The sequence below is a fragment of the Zootoca vivipara genome, chromosome Z1, assembly GCF_965207765.1.
Source record: "Zootoca vivipara chromosome Z1, rZooViv2.hap1.1, whole genome shotgun sequence".
Taxonomy (NCBI): Eukaryota; Metazoa; Chordata; class Lepidosauria; order Squamata; family Lacertidae; genus Zootoca; species Zootoca vivipara.
The window spans coordinates 1,341,077-1,357,329 of NC_142583.1; the positions used below are offsets into that span (position 1 = coordinate 1,341,077).

At 43.4% G+C, this 16,253-nt stretch overlaps 1 protein-coding gene across 4 annotated transcripts in view; it reads right to left on the minus strand.

Moving 5' to 3' along the window:
- The window catches only part of PSTPIP1 (proline-serine-threonine phosphatase interacting protein 1), a 49,965-nt gene that overhangs the window by 14,806 nt on the left and 18,906 nt on the right, over positions 1-16,253 (minus strand). For all 4 annotated transcript variants that reach the window (XM_035112177.3, XM_088660806.1, XM_088660807.1 and 1 more), the window contains 4 exons: positions 11,771-11,805; positions 10,287-10,393; positions 5,331-5,393; positions 3,918-4,016 (listed from right to left, as the gene is read on the minus strand). In XM_035112177.3, coding sequence (XP_034968068.2) covers positions 3,918-4,016; positions 5,331-5,393; positions 10,287-10,393; positions 11,771-11,805 — 304 coding nt within the window. The remainder of the gene's footprint in view (positions 1-3,917; positions 4,017-5,330; positions 5,394-10,286; positions 10,394-11,770; positions 11,806-16,253) is intronic.

Below are 16,253 nucleotides of genomic sequence, written 5' to 3' on the forward strand. Positions count from 1 at the left end.
GCACTCTATTACAAAAAGCTAGAGGAGGTACTGGTAGAGCCTCTGAAAACTGTAATGAATAATACACAACAACATGGGAAAATGCCAGACTCCTGGAAATAAAGCTATATTACAATCTTACCCAAACAAGGAAAAGATTCTTTAGAAACTTCAAATTATAGACCCATAGCTCTCTTAAATAACGACTATAAGCTGTATACAAACATATTAGCAGAGAGGACCAAAAAGGTCCTCAACGAAATAATACATAGAGACCAATCAGGTTTTTTACCAGGGAGGCATATCCACAATAATACAAGACATATAATCAATATACTGGAATATTTAGATTTGCGAATAGAGAAACCGGCAGCCTTAATGGCTGTCGACGCTGAAAAAGCTTTTGACGGGGTCTCCTGGAAATTTATAAAAGAATTAATGTATTATATGGATTTTGGAGAACAATATAACAATAACATCAAAGCAATATATACAAAGCAAACAGCTAAAATTATATTAAATGGAAGGGTGACACAAAAATGCGAAATTAATAAAGGAGTGAGGCAGGGGTGCCCATTATCCCCACTAATCTTTATACTAGTTCTGGAAGTACTATGTCAAAAAATAAGAAATGAAGGAGAAGTCAAAGGAGTACAACTAGGAAAGAATAAATATAAAATAAAATCGTTCGCAGACGACATTATAATCACTACGGAACAGCCAAAAGAAAGCTTGAACAAGGTATTAGAAGTAATGAAAGAATATGGGAAAGTCTCGGGATTTAAATTAAATTTAGAAAAAACAAAGCTATTAGTTAAAAATTTATCAAAAGAAGAACAATTGAATATAGAAAAAGCAACGAAGTTAAAAATACATACGAAAATAAAATATCTCGGGATCTGGATTACTCCAAAAAACCTAAATTTATTTGAGAATAATTATCAAAAAATCTGGGGGGAAATAAAAAAGGACTTAGAACTGTGGAACAGACTCCACCTATCCTTCCTGGGGCGTATTTCAGCAATTAAACTAAACGTATTACCAAGATTACTATTTTTATTTCAAACAATTCCAATCATATGAAAATTAGAATTTTTAGATAATTGGCAAAAAGAATTATCAAAATTTATCTGGTCAGGGAAAAGGCCCAGAGTAAAACATAAAGTTTTAATTGACATTAAAGAAAAAGGGGGGTTTGGTCTCCCCGATCTAAAAATATATTTTGAGGCGGCTTGCTTTGTATGGTTAAAAGAATGGTTCACATTAAGCAATCCAGAACTCTTAGACCTAGAAGGGCATGACACCCGATTCGGGTGGCATGCCTACTTGAATTACGAGAAACTTAAGGCCCACACAGCATTCAATAATCACATAATAAGATATCCGTTATTAAAAACATGGGGGAAATATAGAAAATATCTGGAGCCAAAAACTCCAAAATGGATATCCCCAATAGAAGCAACAACCGTGAAGAAAAGGAACATGAACAGATGCTGGACAACATATAATAACATATTAATAGAAAAAGATGGACAAACAACAATCAAGAAATACGAAGAGGTTAGAAAATACTTTACAACATGGTTAGAATATCATCAAATTTATGTTATGTTTATAAAAGATAAGAAATTAGGATTTGAGAAAGACCCATCAAAATTAGAAATAAATTTAATAAATAACAATAACAAAACTTTATCAAAAATGTATAAATTACTCCTTGAATATCATGTAATGGACGAGGCCGTGAAAAATTATACGATAAAATGGGCGCAAGATATTGGGCGAACTATAATGTTTGCAAGTTGGGAACAACTATGGAAGGTTAATATGAACTTCACGGCGAGTTATGTCATCAGAGAAAATATGTATAAAGTCCAGCATCGGTGGTACTTAACCCCTCACAGATTATCAAAAATATATAAAAATGCTTCAAGTGCTTGTTGGAGGTGTGGGGTAAATAAGGGCGATCTTTTTCATATGTGGTGGAGTTGCCAAAAAATCAAAATATTCTGGAACCAAGTCTATGAAGAAATTAAGAAAATGTTAGGAACAACCTTTGCAAAGAAGCCGGAAGCATTTTTATTAAGTATGATTGGAAGTGAGATTCCAGCCGTCATGAAAGAACTTTTTCTATATGCTACTGCTGCTGCAAGGCTATTAATTGCGAAAAAATGGAAGGAGGCTGAAGCCCCTACTTTGATAGAATGGCAAAATAAATTACAGGAATTGGCAGAAATGGCCTTACTAACTAATAACCTGAAGGGCAAATCACAAAAAAACTTCTCGGAAAATTGGTCAAAATATAAACTATATATTCAAAAATATACTAAAGGTGCACTGGATTTGGTAATAATTGATTGAAAAAAAAAAGAAGAAGGGGGGGGGAAGGAAAAAAGTAAATGTATACATAAGGTTTTGATGCATGAAGAAAAATGGACGTATTAGATGTGTATAATAGAGAAATATACTAGGTTTAGTACGTTCGCATGAGTTTAACAAATACATCAGGGATTGGCAGGAAGGCGAATACGAAAGGAAAAGGAAAGAAACACACACCAACCCTTTGTTTTTGTCTTCTTTTCCAATATTTTTAATGTTAATGACTTTTTTTGAATTCTTTTTCCAGGCTCTAGAGTTGACATATGTAATGTACAATATGAATAAAGGATCAAGGGTCACAGGGGGGAGGGAGAGAAGACGTCAAGGAAAAGGGTAGGAAAGAAAGGGTGGAGAGGGGTGGGAGCAGGGAGGGTGGGAGGGGGGAAGGGGGTTTTTATATACAGAGATATAGGAAACGGTTATGACTTGTAAGATTCGAAGTATTTGAGGTGTACCTTTACCTTATGTGTTTTTGTTTTATGTAAAGTTTTAAATTGATCAATAAACTTGTTTTTTAAAATGTAAAAAGAAAAAGAAAGAAAAAGAAGGGATGCTCATTATTGCAAATACTGGATACCCTTCCCAACACAAGAGGAGCCACTGGGATCAAGCCAAAATGGCCTCTCTAGTCCTGTTCTCACAATGTCCAACCAAACACCTACCGTAGATGGAAAACCCGCAAGCAGGACTCAAACCAAGAGCAGTCCCCTCCCCTCCTGCAGTTTCCAGAAACTAGTATTCAGACGCATTGCAGCCTCCAGCTGTGGAGACAGAGCAGAGCCCTCCTGGCTCCTGGCCACTGAGCGCCTCCATCTAGGTTGCTGGGCATCCCTGCCCATTTGGCCAAGGCTGGCCCAGGAATTCCTCTGCAGCTGGCATTTCTCCCTTCACATCCCAAATAATCCAAATCCTGCCATTCATTAATTTCTAGGGTTTGGAGGGGTCCCCCCCCCAATCTATAACAACACGTGACACATACAGAATGCATATATCAGAGTTACAGCTCAAATCACCTCCAAACCCCACCCAGCCACCCTCAGTAGTTACCAGAATTCTTCCCATGAGCACAATATACAACACTATCAAAAGCCAGCCCATACAAGGAATAAATATATCATACCATCTTTAACATACAAACCAACCGACTAAAATAGCCTCCCCAATCTGCACTGAACAGGAACAGACCTATTATTATTTTCTGTGTTAGTGAATTCAGTAAAAGGGTACCAGATAAATACAAAAGGGTCATTTCCCTGTTGACCACGCACACAAGTTTCTCTAACAAAGCATTCCTTGGGAACTGTGCATTTTGGAGGATAGCTGTGATTCAGTTTGCATTAAAATACAGACCAAACCAAATTTCTCCTCCACCTCCAGCTAAGGGAGAAATGACACCCTAGTTTCCTCACTGTGTACTGGTAGGAATATTTCATCAGCTGAGTCAAATGGGACAACCCAGGAACCAGGGAACAGGGAGACCACCACAGCGAAAAGCAGGCATTTGCCGGAGGCCCAACTCCCAGCTGCTCCCTTGAAAGACCACTGAGATTTTCGGATACCTTCTCTGTTTGCTTAGGGTTGCCCACGGCACTTATCCTCTCCAAGGTCTGTTCAGCCTCATCGGTGTCTTTGCACTTCTGCTCATAAGACTTCTTTGACTGAAGGCAAAGATATAAATACCATCAATATGCTGTGAGCCACCTCGAGATCAATGGGTATAGGCCAGTATAAATTTAATAAATAAAATGAATAAAAAATAAGTAAATGAGATTGGAGGAGAGCGAGAGAGGGAGGGAGCTGGCGGCACGACAGCAGGGAATCCCCAGAAGCTGAAGGCTATTCTTAGGATGGTGTCCTAGGCTAGTCCTACTCAGAATGAACTCACTGACGAACTTAATTGGGCTCATTAATTCCTATGGACATTCACACCATACATTAAAAGCCTGCCTTGTGGGGGGTTGGACTAGATGACCCTTGGCATCCCTTCCAACTCTACGATTCTAGGATTCACTATGATACCGCTTTAGAGTCATGGCTTCCCCAGTGGCGGAGCATATGCCTGCGCTTCCCAGGGCGGGTGCACTCCCAAGGGGGGCAGGGCGTGGAGGGTGCCCTCCCAGGCACAGGATAGCCGCTCAGGTACACAGAATGGCACGTGCGCCCTGCGGCCAGGGGCGGAGCAAGTCACCAATGGCGGACATTCGGCGCACCGCTCGCCTGTGACTGCCAAATGTCACCCCCCTCAGCAAAGACACCCGGGGCGGTCCGCCCCCTTCCTCCGCCCCTGGGCTTCCCCCACAAAGGATTATGAGAAGTGTAGTTTGTTAAGAGAGCTAATAGTTGTAGGGAGACCCCTATTGCCCTCACAGAGCTATAATTCATAGTGCAGTCAATCCCACAGGGAACTCTGGGAAGGGAAGCCCTGGAAGGGGAATAGGGATCTCCGAAGAATGCTTAGCACACTGAACAAACTACAGCTCCCAGAATTCTTTGCGAGAAGCTAGACTTCTTTCAAGGGGTATGAAACCACTTATCTTGGCTTAGGCCACAATGCTCAAGTTCTTATTTCGAAAGGTTCTCTCATGCAGCTTTGATACATTTACATATTCAATTTCTTATGTTCAGAGTTTTCTTAGTTTGAGCATGTATTGACTAAGCCTTCAGAATGGAAGGAGGGAGGCCGGGGGTGCTAAATTTTGGGCTCACTCAGGGCACCACTGGAATTTTAAAGTCTGCCACTGCCAAGGGCCTATTTAATTCAGCCTCCTCTTTCCCATGGTGGCCAACCAAGTGCCCACAATCCCATGTTTGGAGGGCAACTCTCTCACTCAGAGGAGACCCACTGGCAAGAAGGGACTTCAGTCACGCATGCCTAGGTGAGCTCCATGGTAACATGGCCCCATCCTCAGCCTGATAAAAGCAATTATTTAGGCTGCGGTGAAATACATGCGCTCTTTAAACTTATTTCTTACCTCCATGGTCTTCTTGTACATCGAGAGCTTGTTCTTGTGCACTCGCTCCATTATAGTTTCATACTGCAGGAAACACAGAAGATTTACAACTCTTTTCCCCCTGCTAACCTTCCAGCACAAGAGCTTTTAAGCTAGGGCTGCCCTACGTCTGGAATTTCCTGGATAGAACTGGGATTGGGGGCAGAAATTGCTGAAATGTCCGGGAAAATCCAGACATAGGCAACCCATGTTGGAAGTCTATATTTTGGCAAATTTCCTTAAAAATAGCTCAACAACTTTGTCTGCTCCCCCAATAATAATAAAAAACTTTGGATTTTCACTTTTTGAAATTGGGCAACCCAATTTTAAGCTTTCTGTCTTGCTTGGATTAAATTTGTGTAATTTCAACAAGCCTGCCTTCAACCGTGCAGAGCTGAAATAGTGCAAGTTAAACGCACATCAGATGCTATCTTGCTGCATTCACACAATTCCAGATGACTGGTGAACCTTGGAACAAAACCTAAAACAGCACAAAACACCTATGCACACCTCAAAACAGAAGAGGGGTAAAAAAAGCACGCAGCACCTGTGACCACCACCAAACAAGTAAAAAACCAAAGCTTAAAAAGTAAACATTTGGGAGGAAGCCTTGAAGGTGTCTTGTCTCCCTTTGGGGATCTGACCCGACACAGCGCTTCTCCTTATGCTCTGGCTGCCTATTTGTCAGTAGAGCCAAGACTGAAACATCCTCAGAAAGAAAGCCCTCAAAAAATCCACCAACAGCATACAAACCAATATGGCTAACCTGATCCAAAACACTCACACACAAAACAAAGACCACCACAGCCAACCACAAAGGAACAACCATGCCATAGGTCAACCCCAACCTCTCTCACCACCAAAGGAAAACAAGCGAACAACAGAGAACCTACACAAGTGACGCTGACAAAACCCCACCACATACATTAAGCAAAATAGAAACATTGTCACCCCACCCCACCCACCCACCCCCCCATCTGCCTCTTTTCCCCTTTCTTCCCAATGTCTCAACAATTGAAACTGATTTGTAAAAATGTTATGAGAGACATTGCACATATCTTTGTAAACCAAGAAAACAACAAACAAACAAACAAAGTTTAAAAAAGAAAGAAAGAAAGCCCTCCTCCACAGGGGAGTTACGGTAAATCCAGCGGCACTTATCACCTCCATTCAGGAAAAGCAGAGAGTTAGGATACAGCCTGTCTGTCAATCACATCCAATATATTAATGTCTCTCAAACATCAATAATTCAGAGAACCATTTACATCCCTACTTCTTTTGGCAGATAGGGATGCTGTCCCTAAGTCATTGGTCGAAGTTAAGTCCTTTCATACTCTATTCTGCAGCCTGGAGGGATCTGGTTCAGAATTCACAAACTGGAGAAATAGCAGCAAGTCTTTGAAAAGAAGCCCCTCAATATCTGATGCAAGTTAGGCTTCATGGAAGGTCAAAGTGCACATGATGGACAGTTTCTTTCTTTCTTTCTTTCTTTCTTTCTTTCTTTCTTTCTTTCTTTCTTTCTTTCTTTCTTTCTTTCTTTCTTTCTTTCTTTCTTTCTTTCTTCACCCTAAAGTTTTCTTTTAAAATGAAAAATAGCCAAGGAAAGCTGGAATTGGAAGGCACAGACTGTTGGGGGAGGGGATTGTTAAACCATTTCCCTTCCTGCAGTCCCCCCAAAATTTCCCCACCCAGTCCCAAATCACTGTTTTTCCACCTGCAGGAATAAATGAGATGGGGAGGACTCCATATCGATTCCTTCTGAATGAGAAAAGAGAGGAATGTAAGCAGCCAAAGGGAAACAGGAAGGGGGAAGGTCAAGTTGTTCTGCCTGTTTTCTCTACTTCTGATTACAGCCTCCTTTCGCTTTTTCATTTGGAAGAAAGAGCTACAATTCCCAGCATCCTTAAACTACAGATCCCAGGATTCTTTGGGTGAAGTCACATGCTTTAAATGTAAATGATGAATGTCTTCCCAAAGCCGTTCCTCATAAGGCATTGTTTCCAAGCCTTTGACAAGGTGCCCCATGATATTCTTGTAAAGAAGCTAGTAAAATGTGGGCTAGACAATGCTACCATTCAGTGGATTTGTAACTGGCTTACTGACCGAACCCAAAGGGTGCTCATCAATGGCTCCTCCTCATCCTGGAGAGTAGTGACTAGTGGGGTGCCACAGGGTTCTGTCTTGGGCCCAGTCTTATTCAACATCTTTATCAATGACTTGGATGATGGGCTTGAGGGCATCCTGAGCAAGTTTGCAGATGACACCAAATTGGAAGGGGTGACTAATACCCCAGAGGACAGGATCACACGTCAAAACGACCTTAACAGATTAGACAACTGGGCCAAAGCAAACAAGATGAATTTTAACAGGGAGAAATGTAAAGTACTACACTTGGGCAAAAAAATGAAAGGCACAAATACAGGATGGGAGACACCTGGCTTGAGAGCAGTACATGTGAAAAGGATCTAGGAGTCTTGGTAGACCACAAACTTGACATGAGTCAACAGTGTGATGCAGCAGCTAAAAAAGCCAATGCAATTCTGGGCTGCATCAATAGGAGTATAGCGTCTACATCAAGGGAAGTAATAGTACCACTGTATTCTGCTCTGGTCAGACCTCACCTGGAGTACTGTGTCCAGTTCTGGGCACCACAGTTCAAGAAGGATACTGACAAGCTGGAACGTGTCCAGAAGAGGGCAACCAAAACGGTCAAAGGCCTGGAAATGATGCCTTATGAGGAACAGCTTAGGGAGCTGGGTATGTTTAGCCTGGAGAAGAGAAGGTTAAGGGGTGATATGATAGCCATGTTCAAATATATAAAAGGATGTCATATAGAGGAGGGAGAAAGGTTGTTTTCTGCTGCTCCAGAGAAGCGAACACTGAGCAATGGATTCAAACTACAAGAAAGAAGATTCCACCCAAACATTAGGAAGAACTTCCTGACAGTAAGAGCTATTCGAAAGTGGAATTTGCTGCCAAGGAGTGTGGTGGAGTCTCCTTCTTTGGAGGTCTTTAAGTGGAGGCTTGACAGGCATATGTCAGGAATGCTTTGATGGTGTTTCCTGCTTGGCAGGGGGTTCGACTGGATGGCCCTTGTGGTCTCTTCCAACTCTATGATTCTATGATTCAAATGTATGGGGTGGATCTGCCCTTCCAAGAACCACAGCAGTGCCTGTCATGTGAAGTTTGGCTCTCAGTCTGACTGAAAGCACAAGAGACAAACTGCTTTCACTGGGATTAAGCGGCAACAATTTCAGGTGCATCAGGCCCTGCAGCGTTCTTGTTTTGTTTTAAATATATATATATTTCTACATTGCCTTGGCTGGTTTAGCCTTTTAAATAATACACAGATGCGTATAAAATAGATGAGCAAGAGGAACAAATGAGATTTCTAGTGCATTTGTCCCTTTCAATTATGCATCTGTCCCTTACGTCTCACATATATTTTAAAGTTAATTGAGATAGCAGTGGAAAACAGAGTAGTCAGAGGAGAAAGAGACCCTTTACTATTTCCCAAGCGGATTTGAGATTCTGTAAGTTGACTCCAAAAGGGCCTCCAGCATCTTCCTCTCTGCACCGCCACTATCATCCTGGGTCCTCAGAATGAATCCCAGGCAGGAATAGGGAACCTGCCCTTTCAAACCTCGTTGCACCTCTGGCCATGCTGGCTGGGCAAGAAAAGTGTTCCTGTCTCTTTTGCTTGGAGAAAAATAAGGCCACCCCACCCAGCTGGGCCTGCTAACTCTCTTGCTCCACAATTGATTCCAGTTTCTGTTCTCTGAGACTAATGATTCTGGAGAGAAGGGAACAGGGAAGGCTTCTTTAAAGGCAATGTCTGCCTGTGATGCATGGATGCATCCTCTGAAAACAAAGAAAAATTCTCTCTCTTTAGAACTATTGTGCTTTTCCCACTTGAAGAATGATGCAGACTTAATCAACTGAAATGCAGTTAATCAACTAACCCTTCTTTAATTGGGTTATGGTCATTATCATCACCATTCATATTATTTATAATTAATATTCATTTTTATTATTAACGATGGTGATATAAATATCTTCATAATCAATAATATATATATATATAAATGTAAAAAGGGCATGTGGATGGGTCTCCACTTTTCTCCAAAACCACTTGACCGATTGCGTTCAAATTCGGACACAATGTTTCATGCGAATGTCCGAAGGATCTTATAAAGTTTCCTAAGACAAATGTCACACCTGGGCCATGTTAAACCCCCAAAACCCCATGTTCAGGAACTCACAACTCACCCTAAAGTACATAGAAGCCAGAATCAGGAGACCTTGCACAACAGCAGCCTCTAGTTGGTACTGCAAGTAGGAAACTTTCCCTCTCCACAGCAGCTCAGCTCAGCTTTTCAGACTAGGCCGAGTAGAGGTTTGCAGACTAGGCCACAGGGCTGTCTTAAGCCTATCCAGCGCCGTGGTTCAGAGATCCCGCCGGCGCCCCCCCTTTCCCAGCCGGAAAGCCAGAGCCATGCACTGCGTTGGGGACGCACACACACACACGCTTTGTTCAAGCAGCTGCGCCTTACGAGGCGCCAGACCTGTTGCCTCACTTTCCCGTGCTTTTGTGTCTGTGGTGCCTTCTTCCACGCAAGATGCCGTGGAAGGCTTTTTGCAGAAATGATAAGCAGACAAGCGAGGAAGCTGAATGCATACTTTCCCCCCCCACCCAATCTGTGGGAGGTCATGGGTCGGGACAGGTTGGGGCCAATCACAAGTATGAGCCGGGCGTGGGGTGGAGGAGTCTGAAGGGGGACTCTGAGGGCCCATTTAATAGACTAAGCCACAGCAACGCGTGGCCGGGCCAGCTAGTATAATACATAAATGTCTTTGCGGCTGCTTTAAGCCTTTGCTATCTAGTTGGGGACCCAACTGTTCACTCCTCCTGGTGTGACCATTTATTTTCTGCCTCACCTTTTTCCTCTGCTCCTTCTGCCTTTCTCTGAATTCTTCCAGGCCCTTCAGTTCCTCCTTCATCATTATAGCCAGCTGGATGTGAGAGTTCCCAATACTTTCAATTTCTGCAGAAAATCAGAACGCAGAGTTTGTCCGGATGAATCTTCTAGACAGGAGCTGAGCAATCTCACCTTTGCAGGTGACCTTCACAGTCACAGTGCAAGTATCCTTAACAAGCATGAGGATGGTCACTGTTGGTGTGTCTACTCAGCATTGCTGGTCTTTGCGTACAAACTGACAGCATTCTTTATTCCCAGTGAGTAAAGTTTTTTAAAATAAGCAAGCTGCTGCACAAACACACTTCAAAACTGGTGCCTGATGGGGCACTTTCAACCTGCCACTATCACATCTTGGAAAATTCAGGTTGGGCAATTAGTGTGGATTGAGAGGTCTTGCGCAACAAACCCACTTCCCCAAAACAGATTCGGTTTTTTGCAGTATCGAAAGTGATGAGGAACTACATGAAAGAGTGAAATAATACTTCCTTCAACAGCGCTATCTAACCTCCCCACAGACAAATCAGGGCGAATGCTCATTTAAAAGCTGGCATCGTCCTCCTATCACCCCACAAATGAATCAGGATGGATGTTCAGTAAACAGGTCAGCTGGAAGCACAAGTATTTGTAACTAAGCACATACAAAGCACCAGGGAACACCCCATGCATTTCCTTCAGGAGAAACCAAGCCTAGGAAAGTGCTTCTCACTACTCAGAGAACTGTAGTGTGTGTTGTTACACTCCGAGTGGTGAGAGACTCTAGGCATTCTAAGCTCTTTTTCAGGGTTCAGGTTCCTTAGAAAGAGGGTCAACGGTCAAGGGACACTGCAGTGTCTTTCGGCTATATGGTTTTGTTTAAACACATATACCACCTGGGCGTAGGATGGAGGGGCTTGCAGCGTTAACACCCTGAAAAATCTTCCTTCCTCAATAGGGTTCCAGGGGACCCCCAAAGTCCAGCACAGGCTCAGCATGAAGCAAGACATGCCTCTCTGTGTCCCCCCCCCCAATTATGCCAAGGTAGGGGCCTGGGGGAAAGACATAGCGTGACTTATTAGGATATACTAAATTGTGAACTTTAACCAGCCCAAGTCATCGCCTTAACAAATGAACTGGTTTGGCAAGCTGCTGCTTTCTCAGATACAGGATCCCAGGTTTGGGAGGGCCCCCAGGGCCCCATCCAGACTGCCCCCCCCACAAACTCATAACAATCAATTATCATATGAGCTGCAATAAAAACAGTTAAGACACTCTAATGCTGCACTTAAAGGGATAAAAACACCCATGTGCAGAGAAAGTAAACTTCTTTCTGGTGTGTAAAACCTGCTCTGTTAATCCCCAGACTGGCTGGCCTCTTCCCCCGAGTAAGCCTGAGATGTTCTGCCCTTCCACAAATTACTCTCCAAGTGGGAAAGGGCAGCGAGAGGAGCTTCCTACTATACTTACGTTGCTTTAGGATTTCAAATGAAGCTTTCAGAGTGCTGAGAAGGAAGAGATAAAAGGGCAGTTATTTTTCTTACAGATAGAAATATCAAAACAGAAGAGTCCAAAGCCACTTGCTGCCAACACCACAATCAGAGCTGAGGAACACAGGAGGAGCCTGGCTGCTGGATCAGTCCCGAGGCCCATCCAGCCCAGCAGCCTCTTGAACACAATGGAGAACCTGAGCGCAATAGACACTTGCGATTCCCAGCAACTGGAGCTCACAATGGTGGCTGGTGTCCTCTGAGACTGGTAGGGCAGCAAGCTGGGACCCCAACAGAAGGTGGCGCCAGAGCCTATGGCAAGCAGAGCCAACTAACTCTAGTTTTGCCCTCTCCTCCTTCCTGTCAAGTTCTGCAAGGCCAGGCAGGTGAGGGCTGTTTGGAGACAGAGTGACTTTGGCCAGCCTCCAGGGGGTATTCAGAAGCCTGCTGTCTCTAGCAGTGGAGGTAGAACATCCTTTTCATGGCTAGTAGCCATGACGCAGGTGGCGCTGTGGTCTAACCCACTGAGCCTAGGGCTTGCCAATCAGAAGGTTGGTGGTTCGAATCCCCGCGACGGGGTGAGTTCCCATTGCTCTGTCCCAGCTCCTGCCAACTTAGCAGTTCGAAAGCACGTCAAAGTGCAAGTAGATAAATAGGTATCGCTCCAGCGGGAAGGTGAAAGGCCATTTCTGTGCACTGCTCTGGTTCGCCAGAAGTGGCTTACTCATGCTGGCCACATGACCCGGAAAAATTGTCTGCGGACAAACGTCGGCTCCCTCAGCCTGTAAAGCGAGATGAGCGTGCAACCCCAGAGTCATCCGTGACTGGTCTTAACTGTCAGGGGTCCCTTTACCTTTAGCCATTGATAGGCATATCTTTTGTGAGACCTTTAGCTGAGATTCCAGCATTGCAGGGGCTTGGACTAGATGACCCTTGGAATCCCTTCCAACTCTATAATTCCATGATTCCACAACCTAATCAAGCCTCTTAATTTCTATACACGCAGCAACCACAAGTCAGACAGATACTGTAGAAAAGATGTGTGAAATCGACCTCAGAATATCTTATAACTCCAGGAACAAATATTCTACCTCTCTGCTAACTGTCCTAACCTAAAAGTAAAACTGTATTCAGTATAAATCACTAGCATTTATAGAGAGAGAGAAAGAGGGAGTTGGTGAAAGCAATTATATGCCTAGTGGAGCAGTTAGCTAAAGATTGAGCTTTATGTGCCTTTCTTATCAATCCAACCTTCCTTACTGTTATCATCAAACAGCTACATTTCTTATCATTTTTACTGGGATTTGTGTGTGCGCATAGCAATTTTCTGATCCGTATCAGTGTGCTGGAATGTTACAAAAGCAACTGTGATAATTGATCTGCCTTTTTTAGTGCCTGAAAAGAAACCCTAGCCAATTACTGGTCATTGAACTCCTATATCTTAATTTTCCTTCGCTTCTCCGGCTACAGTACCTTCAAACGAAAACAGGTAGCCCATAATAGAGTCCATGACGATGTTTCTTGGCTGCCCTCTTGTGGCATCATTCCACCTTTGGCTTAAGGTTCCCTAAGTCCTCTGGATCAGTGCTTCTCCAACCAGTGCTTCTCCAACAGCCTTCGAGTTGGAACAATGGCAGCACCAGCAACTCTTTGTCTGCTGAGCAAAGGTGGCCAGGAGGCAGAGGGGATTAGAGGAAGAGGAAGAGGAAGGAAGGAAAGTCTCCCACCACTTCTGAGGGGAAAGGCCCCAAGGAGGAGCCGCTGGGAACTGAAGTCCAGTGTTTTAACCTTATCCCAAATAGTAAATTTAAGTAGTGCACATATTTCCAAATCACTAGTAATCTCCTTAAACATCTGGTTCAAAGTCATTTTAATCATTTGAGAAATATCTATCGGAACTAAAATGCCTAGATATGTTACAACATCTGGTCACCAACAAATGGCCAGTTAGTGTACAACACAGGTGATCTAAAATTGCCCACTGGCATTAATTTAGATTTTGACAAATTAATTGTATACCCTGAAATTCTATCAACATGATTAAATATTTTGATTAATTCCGATATGGATGTTCCAAGTCTATTAATAAATAATAATAATAATAATAATAATAATAATAATAATAATAATAAATCCACATACAAAGCTAATTTTAAATTCTAATTTCTCATCTCCCTATTCTGTCTGACTCCACATGGCAATGGCTCCAAACATTAATGGAGACAGAGAGCAGCCCCATCTTGTATTTCTCTCCAGACCAAAGAGATACCAAAGAATCCCATTTGTCCTAATTTGCTATTTAGGATAGAGGTACACAATTATAATCTGACAGGATCGAGTCAGCCATAAATCACACCAAGCATGTTGAAGTTAATTCCTTATTAACAGAAACAGGATCTACACAGGAGTGTCAGGCCTAGATCTCCAGCAGGTCTTGTCCCCATGAAACAGTTGCTGAGACAGATGCCCAAGTCCCCTCCTCTCCAAGGGACTTCTCCCCAAGCATTCTGAAATTGTGCCTGTGTGAAACTAACTTCTCCTCTGCCCTCTTCATGCCTTTCCTGGTTCTGGGAGACTGAGGGGGGGGGGAGTTTGTCACATGCCCTTTCCCCAGCCAGACTCATCTCTGCTTTGTGGCCTCCCTCCTCTCCTGCTTCAGCTTCTGCCTCTGTCTGGACTTCTCTCTGCCCCAGACTCCCCCTGCTCATTAAGCCCTGATACATTTTCAGCTTCTGACACCTCCCCCCCCAGTCTTCTTCCTCTCATTGTCATCCCCCCCAGGCTCTGAGCCTTTCTCCCTCGGGGGTTCCCCAGCTCGTTCCTCCCTCCATCCATCCAGTCCGTGGCAAATTCATAAATTCTTGAGGAAATCCACCTTTCCCCAAAGTAATAAACATAACCTCCTAATATACTTTGTCAAAAAAAAAAATTCAACATCTAAGGAAATAGGTGCAGCTGGATCCATTCTGTTATTGTTTAAGGCAAGGGTCAGCAACCTTTTTCAGCCATGGGCCGGTCTACTGTCCCTCAGACCATGTGGTGGGCCAGACTATATTGGGGGGGGGGTATGAACGAATCCCTATGCCCCACAAATTACCCAGAGATGGATTTTAAATAAAAGGACACATTCTACTTATGTGAAAACACCAGGCAGGCCCCACAAATAACCCAGAGATGCATTTTAAATAAAAGGACACATTCTACTCATGTGAAAACATGCTGATTACCAGACCCTCCGTGGGCCAGATTGAGAAGGCGATTGGGCCGCATCCGTCCCACGGGCCTTAAGTTGCCTAGCCCTGGTTTAAGGCCACCAGATCAGTTACCAGGGTTAGGTGATCAGCGCCTGACTATGCTAAATAAAACCCACTTGATCCCTGTGCGTAACTGCCTGAGCTCTACTAGCCAAAATCACGGATAGTACATTGGGTTACAAACTTAATTCGTTCCAGAGGTCCATTCTTAACCCGAAACCGTTCTTAACCTGAGGTGCGCTTTCGCTAATGGGGCCTCCCGCTGCTGCCTGTGCGTGATTTCTGTTCTCATCCTGGGGCAAAGTTTGTAACCCGAGGTACAACTTCTGGGTTAGTGGAGTTTGTAACCCAAAATGTTTGCAACCCGAGGTACCACTGTATTTCAATATCTATAATTTACACAGTTCTAGTTACAGGTAGGTAGCCGTGTTGGTCTGCCATAGTTGAAACAATATTTAAAAATTCCTTCCAGTAGCACCTTCGAGACCAACTAAGTTTGTTATTGATATGAGCTTTTGTGTGCATGCACACTTGGTATCTGAAGAAATGTGCACGCACATGAAAGCTCATACCAATAACAAACTTAGTTGGTCTCTAAGGTGCTACTGGAATGATTTTTTTTTCATTTTGTTATAATTTACACAGTTGGTGTGGTCTTGGCCAGGCTTAGATTTAGTAGGACTATAAGCACCAGACATTGAAAGGGACAAAGTGCCTAATCCAAACACAGAAAAGCTTAGAGGTAAAAAGATCTGGATGTGTCTCATACCATTCTGCAGAAAAGAAATCTGGTCCCCAGCACTTTCTTAGTGCTTGTTTTATGAATGACATTCCTAATTTCTTTCATCTGTAATGGTTTTGCAAGAATCTCCTTTTGCTACATGTGATGTAGCACAAACAGGAGTGTGCTAGTGCAGTAGATGTGTGCAAACGAAATAGATGTGAGATTATCCTACCACGTTAAAGGAACTATAGCTACCAAAACCAGTGTGAAGAGGAGGGGAAGGTGCTTTTTAAAAACAAGATAAAGATCTGTACGTTCTGGACTTCTGTTTTGGAGTCAGAGCAGAAGCTGCAGGAGACTTGGTGTCCCAGGCCACAGGCTGATTGCACAAGCCCTGTGACCCTTGCCCTTTTTGCATTCTCCGTGCCATTTCTCCTTGCAAGACTGAATCTTCTTACTTTTGCAGAGTGCAATTGCGGGGAAGA